The sequence below is a fragment of the Mauremys reevesii genome, linkage group 15 (assembly GCF_016161935.1).
Source record: "Mauremys reevesii isolate NIE-2019 linkage group 15, ASM1616193v1, whole genome shotgun sequence".
In the NCBI taxonomy this organism is placed as follows: domain Eukaryota; kingdom Metazoa; phylum Chordata; order Testudines; family Geoemydidae; genus Mauremys; species Mauremys reevesii.
This window is the reverse complement of record NC_052637.1, coordinates 44,604,302-44,621,216: the sequence shown is the minus strand read 5'-3', so window position 1 is coordinate 44,621,216 and position 16,915 is coordinate 44,604,302. Positions and strand designations below refer to the sequence as shown.

The window sequence follows — 16,915 nt, the reverse complement described above, 5'->3', positions numbered from 1 at the left end:
ATCACCATAGATGTAAGCCATGTCAGACACTTAGGCCTTGTTTACACTACAGAGTTTTGTCGACGCAAGTTATGCCGATATACAGCCACCACTGTAATTAAACCGCTGTTGTATGTCCACACTGTGCTCCTTGTGTCAGTGGAGCACACCCACAATAGCAGCTCTTGTACTGACACAGAGAACAGTGCACTGTGGGTAACTATCCCACTGTATAACTGGCCGCAGGGTGCTTTGGGAAGGGTTTGCAATGCCTTATGGGGTCAGGTACAGCATCACATAATGAAGGTTTTTCAATGCCATCATTCATGGGCATCCTATTAGATTGCCAGCTGCTTTCAACTTCCCTGGTAACTTGCACCCCAGCCATCTGTCAGAAAGCATGGATCCTGCACTGTGTTCAGTATTGTGCTGTGCATTATGAACACATGGCTAAAAAAGGAGCCCAATGGGCTATTTGGGTGGGGATGCCTTGAAGGAGCATTTTAACACTGAGCCACAGTAATGTGTGTTGCTGTAGCATGCTGAGCTTGGCATTGTTTGTTTGTGCCACGCTAGGACCCTTGTTTTGATTGCTGTGTGTGCCCAAAAAATAACACATTGTAAATCACATTTTAAAGTAGCACTTGGTAATATGAATGAACTGACATTGCTGCACGCTAACACAAGAAGCCCACAGAGGTAGATAGGTAGGTGTGTGAGTGAGAGAGAGGGACAGATGGACAGACAGAGTTGGGGGAGAGAGAGTGTCTCGGCACGCTGTCTCTAAGTTCAGACAGCAGCTGGAAGCAACTAATCCTGAGGCAGAAGCTGGTGGGCAGAGACAGCTGGTGCCCCCCGTCCTCTCACCCCAGCTCAGCAGAGACCGGGGAGCAGAGGGGGACACCCCGACACCATTCCCTTCCTCACTCCCTGGCTCTGCACAACACAAGTCTCGCCCCGCCCTCCAGCAGCAGCCCGCCCGCCCTGCCTGCTGATGCATGCCAGGAAGAGCAGGATTCCACGTTAAAGTTTTGATTTGGTGATTCCCTCTGAGTTCTCCCACAGCCTCCTCTGTCCACAGACCCAGGAGACCTACCCCCCTCCCCAGTAGTCTAGGCAGGAGTGCATTTGCTGCCAGGAGCCGCATGCTCAGCTGGGCAGTAGCCATACGAGCTCTCCACGCTGAGCAGTGTCAAAACTACCTGGGGCTTTGAAAGGGGAGGGGCGCGTGTCTGGGTGGCTGGATGCAGGGCAGCGGAGTTCAAAACGGTAAGCAAAGTGGTCATGGTGGGAGGCCAGTTACAGTGACATAATGAACAGTGTCTATACTGACACTTTGTTGATCTTTGCCACAAAAATCTCTGCCCTCTTGTCAAGGTGGTTTTATTCTGTCGGCAAAAAAGAAGAGTTTTGTCAGCGGGAGAAGCATTGTAGTGTGTACACCTCCACTGTTTTGCAGACAAAACTGTGTAGTGTACAAGACCTTAGAAACCCTCCCCTAAGAGCAGCTGCAAGTGCTTAGGATCCTGGTGGTCACAGTTTAGGCCCTGAAGCTATTTTACCACTAAATTTACACTCAGCCAGAAAGAGGAGAAGGAATAAAGGCTACCTTTGGGTAGCGCTCTAACTTCTCCTTCATCTGAGCTTCTCTCAAAGATTTTGTCATGAAGGGAGCTTCTTCCAGACGTTTCCTAAATAGGGGGAGAAGGAGACAGACAATCTGTTAGTTCTACCACTAAGATTCATCTTGTTAACGTAAATGTAAGGCCAAAACAGCCAACTGCTGCTCGATGTATCCCCCACTCCCACCTCCATGCCAGCTGTCCTCAGATCCCAGTCCCTTCAGCACACCTTCCTCTCCACCACCAGTAAACCCAGAACTGCACCATCACAGCCACCCTAAAAGCCCAAACCCATGTCCCTCCACATTCTCTCCTTCCCCATAAGGCTCCGCTCCACTCTCTGTGTGTGACCACCACCACTTGGCAACACTATTCTGAATAGAGTGACCAGATAGCAACTGTGAAAAAACAGGACGGGGGTGGGGGATGATAGGTGCCTATATAAGAAAAAGTCCCAAAAAACAGGATTGTCCCTTTAAAAACGGGACATCTGGTAACCCTAATTCTGAACCAACTCCTGAATCTGCCCATAATATTATCTTGTAACTCCTTTTTGCTTCTAGATATACGAGATCTCAGAACATTTTGAATATTTGTGCCAGTACAGGTTTCATCTTAAGCAGACTTCATGGATTCTCTGCCATTTCTCCTTTAAGCAGAACAGGGCTCCAGAGCCTCAGCTTCATTAAAAAATATAATACAATATATAATATAATACAATATAATATAATATAATATTATACAATATACAATATACAATATATAATATATAATATATAATATATTTCTAGCCCTTATGGTTGTGAAGAAAACCTTGAGAACATAACCCAGCTGACACAATGATGCCTGCCTGATTTTGAAGACAGCCTGAATCAATAACTCAGACAAGTGTAAACATCCCTCTTCACCTCAATCATGGGGTAATAACTGTGAAACCTCAAAGTGACAATTTCACCCAAGACTATGAACCATTTCACAGTGGATGACTGTAGCAGAATCATTCTGCTAATGTGCTTATCCCACAATCCCAAATTCCCACCCACACATCCCCAGATGCAAAAGCCCAAATGACCCCTTCCCAGGTCTCCCCGATATTGATGATGCAGTTAATTCCACAACAATACAAAAATATACAACATATTGAAAACTGGAGATGTGGAGGCAGCATAAAATCAGTTGAATTTCTTATAAAATTAATTCTGTACTGATTAAATGGAAAAGAAGCTGCTGCATAATTCTCAGCCTGCCAATGAATCGCAGGATCTCGCCACAGAAGTTAGGTACAGCATGCTGCCATCTTCAGTCTATGGCAGCAGGAAGAAGAGCAGCAGGATCACACTCTCTCACACAAAAAATGAGTTAACATGAAGTTAAGACTGGAGGCACTCAAAATTGCCCTGTGTGAATCCTGCCCTGCCCAAGCAGGAGTTTAGCTCTTAGAATGTAAATCATAGAACAATCATAAAATGATAGAACGGAAGGGATCTCAAGAGGTCATCTAGTCCGGTCCCCTGCACTCGTGGCAAGACTAATCTAGACCATCCCTGACAGGTGTTTGTCCAACCTGCTCTTAAAAATCCCCAATGATGGAGATTCCACAACCTTCCTAGGCAATTTATTCCAGCGTTTAACTACCCCGACAGTTAGGAAGTTTTTCATAATGTCCAACCTAAACCTCCCTTGCTGTAATTTAAGCCCAAACGTCAAACCAAGAAATGCAGAGTTAAGGCGATACTTCCGATACAACAACTATACCACCTGAACTCTGCTCAATGAGTCCCCTCAAGGAGATCAGTGTAGCTTACTTCTGCCAATCAACAGCAAGTACTTCCCAGACCAATGGTGCTGCACAGAGCACAGTAAGGGTCTGTTCAACTGTATGAACAGGAATGCAGGGCACAGAGAAAATGGCACATTTGGTTAGGAAGGGGTAATTGCATTTCCTAATTTCCCAACATTTGAGTTCTGGGAATTAAACTCTCCCATTCTGAAAAAACCACAAAGGGCACACAGCAGTGCTGAGCTCCTACACTCCTAACTCCTCAAACAACATTTTTTGCATGTGAATTTTTCTTGGTTTTTGAGAAAGTGGGGGAAGTGAGGAGGTATCATTCAAAGGCAAATGTGAGTAGAACAAAGTGCTGTGTAGAGTTTTCAGGGGCACTTTTCAGGTATCAACCAGAGGTACCACTAGGCAGTAAAGGAAGCCCTACCAGGGCCCAGCAGAAGCATATCTGACATTACATGAACTCCAGGGCATTAAGTGATACAATATTTATGTGGATAACTAGTCATAGTTTTAGTCTGGATCTATAAAAACCCAGGCTTACAAACTAAATACAGCAGTCAGGCAAGCAGCTAATTCAGAGTCATTAGGACCGCAGATCAGCAACAGACTAAACCACCAGCTGGGTTGGTGGATGGGTTGCTCACATTTGTCATTCACTGAGCTCTTCCTTGCGGAGCCCAAACCGGCCCTCTAGCGCAAGTCTGTTGACCCAGGCTGGGAGTCTCAATTCCATGGGCTGAATAGACATACCCCAAGTGGCATGCCAATTTTCAGGCCAATCCATAGAGCCCTGCACGGATACAAAATGTATATCCGCGGATGCGGATATCCGCAGATGTAAATTGGTACCCATGGAACCACAGGACTCTCCCGGGAACTGCAGCAGCAGAAGGAGCAAAACATGGGGCTGCCACTCCCAGGAGCCAGAATCCCGCATCGGCTGCTCCTTTGGCTGTACCATCCTCAGCCCTGCCCACTGGGGCGGGCATCAGGCTCACCAGCAGCTGTCCCTGGTCGCACTCGTGTTCAAGCGGCACGCACACCCCCAGACAGGAAACGCAGACAGCTACGTGGAAGGGGCGGGGGTGCTAAAGCCACGCCAGAGGAGCTGCTGCCACAGGGAGCTGGATCCTGGGAGTGGTGGCCCCACATTCTGCTCCTTTCGCCGCTGCAGTTCCTGGAAAAGCCCTGAGGTTCTGCAGATACCAGTTTATATCTGTGGATAGCCGTATCGGTGGATATACATTTGTATCCATGCAGGGCTCTACCAAGCTGAATATCCATGTGGATTTTAGAGCCCTTTGAGCAGTTCTAAGCAGAAAGCTCTGATCTACCCTAACTATGATGTTACATGGGCTGCTCCATATTTAAAGGAAGATTATGACTCACTAAACACTGAATTCAGAGCATTAATTTACCAGGAAGGCAAAGGGTTTATCTTAACTGAATACTTGTTACAAAATAGGATTAAGAGTTCAGAAATTTTCCTATATAGGTCCCCAACTTTTAAGAGAATCTGTTCAGGAGCTGTAATCCCTTTTATCTGTAAAAAGTTCAGTATTCCTTCCTTCCCTTTGGGCATCCCCCAGGAGTGGAGCTATGGGTCATCACATCCTAGTTTGGAGTTTATAGTTTGATTTTCACCTTCTATCACGTCTCAAAATTGATTTATTCCAGCTGGTAACACAAGGCAATTCTGTCATCAAAATTAGAGAGATTTGCTTATTGGCTGCAGTCTGAATCCAACTCCCATTGAAGTCTATGGGAGTCATTTCACTGACGTTAATGGGAGCTGGATCAGGACCTGTGTCAACATGTGACAAACAAATGTACGGACAAGTTGGAACTTTCATGCTTGTTTAGTTACCAGCAATTGATGTAATGTCAGATCAGAGCATATGCACCGGGGCAGCGTGAAACGTTGTTTCAGCTCTCATTGTTTTAGGCATATGAATGCACATCCATCTTTAAAAGCAGCAATTATTTGTAGTGGGGAAGGGGAATCAAGTAGCTTTGGGGTAACTGGCTGAAATGTACTTAATAGATATGACAAGACATGCAATAATTTTAAATCCTGTCCCAATGTGGGCACTGTGTGCCTTCCAGTCAGTTTATTTACTTGAGGTTTTTCTATGATGCTCATCACCACAGTATCTAAACACATCACACGCACTGAAGAATTAATCCTCAACACCCTTGTGAGGTAGGGAAAAATTACTCTCCCTTAAGAGATAGACTGAGGCACAGAGAGACTCTGGACCAGATCCAAAGATGCAATCCATCCCTTATATACTGCTCTGGCAGTGCCAAGGGGCCAGAAGGCAACCAATCTCCCATGCTGGTGATTCCTCCTACATCACACAATGTACCATATAGCCACTGACAATAGGCGTAGGCTGGGGGCTGAGAAGGGGCCATTATCAGGTAGAATACCATGGAGAAGCCACTAGGCCACTCTAAAATAAACCAAGGCCAGCACACAACCAGCTCTAGGATCAGGGAGTCTTCCTAGATAGGAAAAGCAAAGAATCTGGCCCAAGGTCACAGAGCAGATCTGTGATTGAACCAGGAACAGAATCAAAATCTCCTAAATTCCAGTCTAGTCCCAGAACCCCAATCCCATCCCTCCCTCCAGCACTCATTATTGGAGTGTTTTCTGTTCTAGTCTGTTGACCAATTCTATTGTGTTGTTCAGTAGCTCAGCTCTTGATCTGAAAATCACAAATGCCCCAGGTCTGGAACCTAGCATGTTCTGTCCTGGACAGGTGCCAAGCTCCCTGCTTAGGCCAAGTGATTAACAACAAGATTAAAGTCTGAGATCTCTCAAATCACCAAGGACAGGAGAGTATTTTATAAGACTGGGGAGATAGAATTCCCAGGTACACAGAGCCCAAGCCATCGATCAGACCAGCACCTTTTCCCAAGAAGCCAGCATAATCTATAGAGCACCAATGCAATACATTCAGAGTGGCGAAAGGAGATGGAGGAACTTCAATTCCTAATGAAAAGAAAGCTTGCCTCTCACTCTGCAGCTGGGCCAAGCGTTTCCGCACATCGTCCACCGTGACTTCGAAGAACTCATCAGGAAGATCCTGTGGACCAGCAGACAGTGGCTCTTCCAGGTCTGGATGGCACACGACTGTCTCTCGCTCCAAAAGCTGCAGAGCAAAGAGGGAGCACAGGTTAGACTTGAATGCTACGCCCCAGCTAAAGCCAAAGCATAGCATAAAGAATCAGACCTCAGCATTTGCAAAGTAAGGTCCATTCACAGGCTGCATCTCTCTTCTAGGAAAGACCTGCCCACAGAGATCTTGTCACCTACATAACACACAGACCTTATATTGTACTGCAGCTCTAGCTAACCATTCCCCTGCTATAAGTACCAAAGAGCTGCTCCTCTCCCAGTGTCTGTCCACACCCCCAAATCTTCCCAGTGGTAGAGCACAGCTGCCTTCTCTCCCCTCCCTGGGGCAACGCATGCTACGTACCTGGAAGAAGTCCTGCTACAAGCACCTGGATGTCTGAATCATCACCAGCCAATCAGATTACTCAGTTTTGGAACAACTCTAACCTTTTAGAACCCAGACAGTCTCAGGTAGATGAAAACTTGTATGAGACAGAAGAGGAGAAAGTGCTGCAATCCCCAGAGCCAAGAGGCAGGCCAGTGGGAGAAACGAGCTTTTATGGATAATATACAGTTCTGTAACCAGGAGCCCCTGACAGCCAGTTGCCTGCCTGACATGGCCCAAGACTCCATGATTTAGGATATTCCTATTTAAGCAAACCTTTTGGCCCTCCTCTCTCTCTCACACATACCAGCCAACCAACCTTCAGCACACCCCTGCACATGGCCTCCTGTCCCATCCATTCTCCCTTCCCCCATGTACGGGGCCCCCTGGGAACACGAAGCGTCTCTCAGAGAACGCAAATTACAAGGCAAGGTTTGCTATGTTTGTGGGCGCCAAAGGGTAATTTGAGAAATTAAAAGAGCGAGGTTGCGTGGGTGGGACCCTCGGCTACTTTTAGAAAGTCAAGTGGAGTTAGCTCTAACTAAAGGGTGAAGGAGCCTGATTGCAGCTTTCCCTGGGCTGGGAAAGAGGAGTGCCCAGAGCTGCAGCATTCCCTGGACTGCGAGCACAGGAAGAGTTCCTGAGCTGCCAAGATGCCCTCTTGGAAATAGACTCCTGCATATCAATCTTCCAACACTAGCTGTTTACAGAGTTAGGTAACAGCTGCACTGATGCAGCTGTAGTGCATCTGGTGAAGACACTCTATGCCAATGGGGGAGCACTCTCCCATCAGCATAATTACTCCACTTCCGTGAGAGGTGGAAGCTATGACAGCGGGAGAGCATCTCCTGCCGACATAGCACCAGTATAGACACTGCTTAGGTTGATCTAACTTGCGTATTTGACAGTGGGATGGTGTCTTTTTCACAACCCAGAATGATGTAAATTAAATAACTTAAGCAGTATTAGAGGGGTAGCCATGTTAGTCTGGATCTGTAAAAAGCAACAAAGAGATTCCTGTGGCACCTTATAGATTAACAGATGTATTGGAGCGTAAGCTTTCATGGGTGAATACCCACTTCGTCAGACTCATGTATTTAAGCAGTCCTGTAGATCTGCCCTGGGTCTCCTTCAAGCCAGGCAGAGGAGGCTACCTCTCGTGTCATTCTGGGCTTCACATGAACAGGACACTTTGCCATCCTCCCAAACAGAGGTAATTAGATTTGATCTCGCTGCAATGATCAACTCTAAGCACATCTACAGCCTTGTCAAATAGTTCTGTACCCATCACCTCAGGAAAAGCCTGAGGAAAACATATGGAGCATGCAACATGCCCTGAAGGGTCTCTGGAATCCCCAGGAGAGAATTCCAGAATCAAGGGACCTCACCAGCAGTGCCTCATTTAATATAATTGAGGCTACTAACTCAAGCACCTTGACTAATCATGACAGTGGCAGAATCCCACAAGAAGAGAGACAGGCTGGGCCCAAACCATTTAGGGCTTTGTAGATTAAAAAGTCTTCAGCCAATGCGCATCAAAGCATAGGTGTAACATGCACCTATAGGGATACTCCACTTCAGAGGAGGGCAGCTACATTCTGGTCTCCCTTGCTCAATTGCTTTTCCTACTTTGTGTTTAACTCCATTGGGCTACAGTCTGCCATAAGAGTCATACAGACACCTCCATTGAGACAGCAGGAGGCCAAGGTCCTTCTTCCCCATGTCATTCTCTGTCAGCTAGTCAGAATTACAGATAAGTTGTGCAATAAAACCAGGATCATCCAAAAGATAAATTCTCTTATCTCCATGCCCATGTGCTCCAACACTGCCTCAATACCTGCCAAATACTAGTCCAGCTGCAAAGCTGCGCACCTGCTGTGGTATGAAATATTCTTTTCAACAGCACCGAATGCTGAATATCTGAAACAAATTCTGAACACATGAGTATAGAAACAAGCCTCTGAATTAGTGACTAAAATAGCGTAACATTTCTCTGTATAGAATATTCAACCTACACTAGAGATAAGAAATTCCAAACCTGTCCAAGGGGTCTGCAAAAAAACCCAATGCAAACAGAACAAGAATTCCCACCCACTCGACCTTTAAGCCAGACCCCAATAGGACACTGACAGCTCTCAGCTTTAGAGAGAATTGCCGCGGATGGATCTGTAGGGCAGCAGCACACAAGTTAGGAGCCTGTGCCCTTGCAAAGCTCCTGCCATCCAGTCTCTACAGTTGCACCAGTTCCGATGACAGAAACATGGAGAGCAGCACATCTTGTACACACAGGCCTACCACCGAGGTGACCATTTTGCAATAGATGATACAGCCTGAAGAGACACTGCTACTGAATAATACTTCTTCATCTAGGTAGCTTACTCTCAGTGGTATCATCTGTGCCTCCTTCCACTCCATCGCTACCCATCCACACAAAACAGTATCTATGAGCTGGAGGAGCCAATCTGTTTCTGTCACTTCACCCAGTCTGTTTTACCCAAAGGGCAGCAGCTGCCATTTGCTGCTTCTTGTCCCATTGATATTCATTCCCTATATTCCATGGGCCTTTCTGAGTCCAGTTGCTTCCATCTCAAGTTTGGGTCAGAAATTATCTCAATTGGCAACTAATAATCTTAAGTATAAGCAGAGTCTGAAAGCTACCTTCCAACCCCCACTCCTGTGAGCAGCGTCACCCAACAAGGGGACACAGTAAATGGCATACACACGTCCCTCTGTAGGAGATCCAAAAGCCTGTGATCTCAGAGCACCTGCAGTGGATGAAGTCTCCCCACAGACTCATACCCCTTAGCTTCTCAGGGCCAGGGGCAGCTATGTGTTCTCACAGGCAACGAGGGGGCTCAGGGAGCAACAAGCTAAGGCTGCCCATATAGAGGAAACTGCTGGCTACATCCTAATCCCATCAACTGTGCCCAATCCTGCTATCCTCACCCCACCTCCACCTCACAGTTTAGTCCAGATTTCTCTGAACAGGAAGTCATGGCAGAGGGAAATACTCGTTAGCTGACACTAGGAAGTTCCGCTCTCTACTGAGATAATTAATGGGAAGGGCACATTGTACCTTTCTCCAGCAGCAGCTCCTTCCGGGAAGCTTAGAGCAAAAGCATTGTAAATCAGGGAGATGATAAACCCTGCAACACCAGTTCTTGGTCATGGTCTCCAATATTTCCTGCCCAAAGTTGAGTTTTCAGGCACTTCTGATCAATATGATGGAGCTATCCATCAGGCCTCAGTATGTCTATACGAGACACCCAATGTCAGCAATAATGCCTATCGGTTTGAGGTCATCACTTTGGCTCTGAAAAAGGGGAGCAGTGGAGGGAAGCTCTAAAAGCTCCTTCTGACTTCAAAGCAAAGTGGTAGACAGATCCAGCTCCTCTCCCCACTGCAGTGAGCTCTGATCTCCAGGGGAATTTGGAGTAAAGCTACCTTCTAATAATTGATGTTTTGACATCAAAGCTAGCATGCGGCTGGTCTGTAAACCATCCTTAACCCAGAAATGGAGAGACACCCGCACAGATTTTATCCAGTCTCTTCATTTCAATCCAAACACCACACACAGGCACAGCATTAATGGGAAGATTCTTTTACTAAAATGGATTTTTGATGTTTAAAAAAAAAAATTGATTTGTTTTGGGTTTTCTCCTCAGGTCTGAAAAGGGACAAAAAGCAGATGCCATGTGGCCGGCCCTACACTCTGTGCTGCTGCTGGGAGTGAGGAGGGCAGAGAAGGGCAGGAGTGGAGGTGGAAGCTCAGTTTAATCAATCAGCAGCAAAGGCACCCGAAATCAAAGGGCATGAAAGCATCAGTCAAAGTCGCATTCTGTTGAACATGAGGGCAGAAACCTCCAGGAGCACCTGCTCCCGAGGCAGCTCTCACAAACTGGGAGTGGGAAGCTGGCTCTAACTGGGTAGAGCAGCACTACAATTCCAGTGGAGATAAGACTTGGGAAGGCTGGAACATAAACTAGAGTCCTCGGCTGTGTGTGGTCAGAGTCCCAGTCAGCTCTCCAAGCCTATCTGAACCCAGGCTGCAGAACAGTGTCCCATATAGCTACAGGCAAGACATGAAAGGGGAGCTAGGTTTGGCCCTACACCAGCACATAGAGGTGAAGGATGACAACCAGCCCTGCTGATTCTTCAGCCATATCTCTACTGAGGAATGAGAGTCCGCTCCCCACTCCTGACTCCCATATAGCAGGAACAACAGCCAGAGGGAGACAAGCTCAGCCTGGGCAGGCAGCAGGCACATTGTCCAGCTCTTCAGGCTCAAACCCCTCTCTCTGAGGGGTTCAATTCCAAGGACCAGCAGTCTGGAGCATACATGAAGAATCATAATTTAACTGGAAAACCACCCGTCTGCTACACTATTTGGGGCTCAGGAATCCTTCCAGGGTCTGGCTTCTGTTTCTAGGCAGTGAACTCCTCTCAACAATGGGGAGCACCCACAGAGAAACCTGCCAAGGAGGAGATCATGCACACACGCTCCACCCTGTTGAGCTCTCATGAAGCCGGGCTCTCTGAACCTCACCAGACATTTTTCTTGCTACTTCTAAGATTTTATTTGTTTAATTTCTTGACTGGGTCAGGTCTGAGGACAAAGGTAAAACTCAAACCTCAAGGATTTCATAGCAGGAGGCCTTTCCTTTTGAATAACAGAGAAGGGGATTCTCTGAAGGGTTAAAAAAAGCCAGCCCCTGGGTTTGGGAAGTAACCCCTGAGAGACTATCATTCCCAGCTTCTGGAGAGTGGACCCAATGACAGCAGGGGAAGTCTTTATCAAATTGTGACCTCCATTTTGTCTTGTAATCTCCATTTTCTATTAGGACCTCCATTTTGTATTATGTGCTGAACACATTTAACTTTGCCCAAGGCAAGGTTATTGAATTACATTCCAGCTAGCCTCCCTCCCCAAGAAAGGTTTTTGACACTGATGGAATGTGCCCCTCTTCACACGCTACACACTGATAGAATCATAGAATATCAGGGTTGAAAGGGACCTCAGGAGGTCATCTAGTCCAACCCCTTGGTCAAAGCAGGACCAATTCCCAGTCAGATTTTTACCCCAGTTCCCTAAATGAACCCCTCAAGGATTGAACTCACAACCCTGGGTTTAGCAGGCCAATGCTCAAACCATTGAGCTATCCCTCCCCTCTTTGTACAAAATATGCCTTGTAAAGTATCATTTGAAAATTAATAACTTGCTGGTTAATAATATCATGGTGAAATGTATGTAGCAACCTTGTGTGTCAAGTTATGAAATCCCCCCATGGTGATGTTAAAGGCACATGTTCAAAATCATGTAGCCCCCATTAGATATAACTGGTCAACCAGGCCTGTCTTAAACAAAGGGAGTATGTTTTACCTCAATCTGCATGTAAGTGGTAAACAGAGTCCTTAGACAGCAAGGGGGTGAAGAAAAAAAGAAAATCTGAATTTCAGCATACACGGGTGAGGGAAAAAACTGCAAGACACCTTCTTACACCCGACTCCATGTTTCCTTGCTCTCAGCTGGAAAGAACTTTATCTAGGGGTCACATTCAGGAACATGCATTTCAAAGGGTGACCTAACTATAAAAGTGAGGGGCAAAAACACCCCATGTTCTCTCTCCCTGTCTCTCTCTCTCTTTTCACCTACAAAGACAAAAGAAACAGCCATTGGACCTTGGGAGTAGATTCTGACCTGAAACTTGATCAGCAATGCTACTGAAAACCTGTGGTAAGAATTTCACCTTGAATCAAGTTTAGTTTGTTAAGTTTAGTATTAGGAAGCATTTTCTCTCTCTTTTTCTTGTAACCATTTCTGACTTTAATGCCTTACTACTTCTACCCACTTAAAACCTCTCTCTTTGTAGTGAAATGAACTTGTTTTATTCTTTTATCAAAACTAATCCAGTGCTGTGAACTATGTGGGTAATTCCATTTAAGGTGGCAAGCTGCTGTACCTCGATCCCCTTAGAGGTGCAATGGACCTCATCTATCTGAACTGTCCAGGAGAGGGCTGGATAGTGCAGAACACACGTTTTGAGGGGAAAGTCTGAGACCAGGAGTGTGCTGGAGTCACCCTACATGTAGTAACCAAGATTGCTGGAAGCCAGAGGGTGGCTGCTGGCTTCGGAGTTGCTGGACAAGTGCTATGGCTTTACAAAGACACTCTTGGTTTTACCTGCAGGCTGCTTGTGAGTGACCCAAGTTGGAAGCTACAATAGCAAAGCATTGTAAGGCACCCAAGTTTGCAGGGCAGTGATGGCAGCCCCCTCATTTGTGTAGACTGCACCCCAAAATGTCAGACACCTCATTGAAGGACCATCACTGAGAAGCCATCAGCTTTGGTCTCTCAACTGCTGGCCCATGAAACAATGGATTTTCTACACATGGGCACCCGCATGGCCTGTAAATAATGCAGTTTGTTTGTCAATATGGGCACATGGCTAAAGGGAGAGAGACTGTATTTGGGTCGGGGAAATGCTTTTCTAAGCAGGGGGCCAAACACTGCGACATGCAAGCAGGACTGGGTGGAAAGAGAAGGCAGAAAGGATTCTGGCCTGCCTGAAACACACAGAAGCTTGAACTCACAGAAGGGGTGAGATCAGACTTGGGAGGAGGCATCTCAAGACTTTTGTTATTTTTCAAAGATCTGTAACTCTCTAGTTCTTTTTAAGAGTAAAGTGACTGTTGTTAAGAAATTTCTTTGCTAAGCCTGTGTTCCTTGCTTTCTTGCCACGTTACCCCCGAAGGTGTTAAACTAGAAGCCAGAGTCCCAGCTGCTAAGTGGAAATCTGGGGGAGCATATGTAAGCAACTAAGCAACTTGGAGAGAAAGGCGGTACAAGGCACTGGTTTTGAGGACTAGGACAGCTGGATTGGAGAGTTTCATGTCCTAGGGAAGGCTCAGACAAATGGTTTGATCCAGGGGAGTCCTCTCTAGAATCCCTGAACTAGAAACAGCTACTAGACTCTACTCAGACCCCACTGGGTTAGAAGCACATGCAACCCAGGATCTAGGTCCACTCACAACAGATTGGCGTCCACATAGAGAGGCACTGGGATAAGGCTGCGACAGATTTGATAAGGCCATCCATTCTCCCAGGACACCACCCACAGGGGTATATTTCTAATCATGCAGAAGGTAATGGAGCCGCCACAAGTAACAAGCATATCTGGGGGGGAGTACAAGTCTGGCCAATTAAATCCTATCTTTCCTTTGGCAAAACTACAGACTGAGTAGTGGTGGGAAAGCACTCAGTGCCCCATGCCTGGAGGCAGGCACGGCATCTGGCTACTGCACTTAGTGCTGCAGAGTGTTTGTCATGTACTTGGCATGACTAGCACTATAGAAAACAGTTCTTTTTTTAATGCTTCTAACTCAGCCTTGCTGCCTGCATTTGTCCAGGAGACAACACGTTTCAAAACCTAGTCTAACTCCTCTGTCCATTGGACAGAGTGCAAGTTCCTAAATCCCCACCACTCATCTACCTCTGGAACATCACTCAAGCAATCCAAAAAGCAACAACCCCCCAGCAACACATCATCCTTAATATCAGAAGCCACAAGCCCAGTGGCTCAAGTCCTAGGATTACAGGACAGAAAATACTAAAAACGGACACATTTTCTCTCTCTTGTTAGAAGCCTAATCTCGGGCAAGGGAGGATGAGAGTAAAGCCCCTCTACCCCAGACACTCAAAGAAAGCAAAGCTCCCCTTACCTGCTCTTGCTCCTTTAGCTGTTCTCGGCTGGTCTTAGACTTCTTTGGCTTAGAAGGGCCTCCAGGACTGGAGAGAGATGTTGGCAGCTTTGAAGATAGCATATCTGACACTGGAAAGTCTGCAGCTACAGGGGTCCCCCCCAGACGCTGTCCATCTCCAAAGAAAGGGACAAATGGGGCAGGCACAGGATCTGAGGGAGGCCACAGCTCCCCCAAGCTGGCCTGGGATACTTTAATCAAGTCCTGCTTGTCTGTGCAGTTGTTTAAAGAGAAGGCCACATCTCTGGGGTCCAAGTCCTTTGAGAACATGCTTGTGTGAGGTAATGGCGTATCTACTGCTCCTTCAGTAGAGACTGGGCTCACTGGCAGCTTGCTAAATGGGGCCGCCATGCCCACAGCCTCCTCCTGGCCAGAGGAGCCACATTTCTTCATGACAACCCTGAAAAGGAGACACCACAGAAAGTAGTAAAAGCAAAATCATTGACTGAAATAATTGTCCTTCCTCCCTCTTCCCCCCGAAATGCCCTGGACACAGGGGAGACTGCTGGTCACAAAAGCACAAACCCCCACATGGTGCCTCCATGGGATGACCACAGAAAATAAGTTTTCGTTACTTTGAAGTCAGTTCTAAAGAACCTGAGAATGACCCACTCCCCAGGCGAAAACCCCCCTCCAAGAAACAGCAATAATCATCTGTACAGCCACCAGTACATTGAGCAGGTGGATTGGCTAGTAGACACAGAATAAGACCTCCCACATTCTAGCCAGCAAGAGGCATGGCAGGCCCTGTGAGTTTAATATGCCTGAAATCCAAAGTAGGGAAGATGCAGTCGCAGGTTTTGTCCTTTCCTTAGTCAGAGGGACTTTAGCTTTGAATTGTTTGTTTCACTCAAGAGAAAAAAACAACTCTGCAAAAGCCCCTTTAATCTGCACATCTGGTCAGTGCCAGGATCTGCAGCTGTGGGAAGCACATCTGGGCAGCAGTTTCAGATAAACAGGCAAATACAATAATTACTGAATGCCACGATGTTCATCTCTTTGAACTTTTTTTTTTTTCATGCATTTTTTGGTACTTGAAACAAAACAAATTTACCACTACAGTGAAAAATTATGAGGGAAGAAGAGGAAAGTGCCCAAACAGGAAGTGCACTTTGCTCCTCCCAACCTGATGATGGCATTGCCTCCAGTCAGACCAAGTGATTTCAGTGTTGTCCTCTCCAGGGCAGCTTTCCCTGCTATCTGCAACAAGAACAGATGCAGAGACTTAGGGTGCGTACTTACCAGAGGAGGCAGCCAAGGAGACTTTGCCCAGAAACAAATGCATAGCAAGGTCAGCACTGTGCCATCTAGTGGACAGCTCACAGGCGCCCCTTCTGCAGGTGGAGCCAAAGCTTCCCACCACAACACCCACCTTCACAGCTCTTACCAAACTTACTCAAATGCTTTGTAGTATTCTTAAATGTTCTAGCTGCAAAGTTAACTAGACATACATGGCCATAGCTAAGGAGTTCTTTTCAGGGCCAGTTCCACCCCAGAGGTGGGTTTAAAGGCAACACCTCTACACTCTGAAATCAGATTCCATCCATGTCCCTCCCCTCTGACCCACTCCCAGAATAAGAAGGATCCGTCCATAGAGTTCAGAAGGAGATGAAGGGGACAGCTGGGGAAGACAGACTCCAAAATACACTCTCACAAAATATTAAACAAAAATAGTAATGCTCAAGAGATCAAAACATGGAGAAAAGAAAATATTTACTGAAGTGAAACCACTGTTGTGACTCTTGAACTTTAAGAGAAGTTGGAAAAAAAAAACCCACAACAGGTCATTGAGAACATTTTATGGGCTCGGAGGCCTGAATGGCTCAGGGTTATGTTCCAATAGGGCTTTTTTTCCCATACACACACATCAGGCTTTGAAAAGACCAAAGCTCTTCCACTTCCCCTCAAGAAAGCTGGGAGAGGGAACATTTTCCAGGCTGGAAAGCAGTGCTGGGTTTTCCTTATTTTCAGAAACAGAGAAAGGGAGACATTTGAGAAGAGTTTGCTGACTTACCTCATCTCGCATGTAAATACAGACTGGAGAGAATTCACCGTGCTGCTCCATACACTCCCTGCAAGAAAAAGAAAAGGAAGTGCAGCGGTCTGTACGACAACTCAACCTCTCTGAAACCCATGGAGTGGAACAGCACTAGGTAAGATCAGGAAGCCACTTTCTACTCTACTTACACCAGTGTAAATCCAGAATAACTCCATAAGGTCAATCAGAGCAGAATTTGGCCCAACATGTCCACTATTCC

At 46.5% G+C, this 16,915-nt stretch overlaps 1 protein-coding gene across 4 annotated transcripts in view; it reads right to left on the bottom strand.

The window, feature by feature from the left end:
• ASPSCR1 (ASPSCR1 tether for SLC2A4, UBX domain containing) overlaps window positions 1–16,915 on the bottom strand; it is a 77,213-nt gene that overhangs the window by 35,912 nt on the left and 24,386 nt on the right. For all 4 annotated transcript variants that reach the window (XM_039501780.1, XM_039501778.1, XM_039501779.1 and 1 more), the window contains exons 5-9: window positions 16,672–16,729; window positions 15,784–15,857; window positions 14,619–15,057; window positions 6,409–6,548; window positions 1,589–1,670 (exon numbers count right to left, since the gene is read on the bottom strand). In XM_039501780.1, the coding sequence (XP_039357714.1) occupies window positions 1,589–1,670; window positions 6,409–6,548; window positions 14,619–15,057; window positions 15,784–15,857; window positions 16,672–16,729 (793 nt within the window). The remainder of the gene's footprint in view (window positions 1–1,588; window positions 1,671–6,408; window positions 6,549–14,618; window positions 15,058–15,783; window positions 15,858–16,671; window positions 16,730–16,915) is intronic.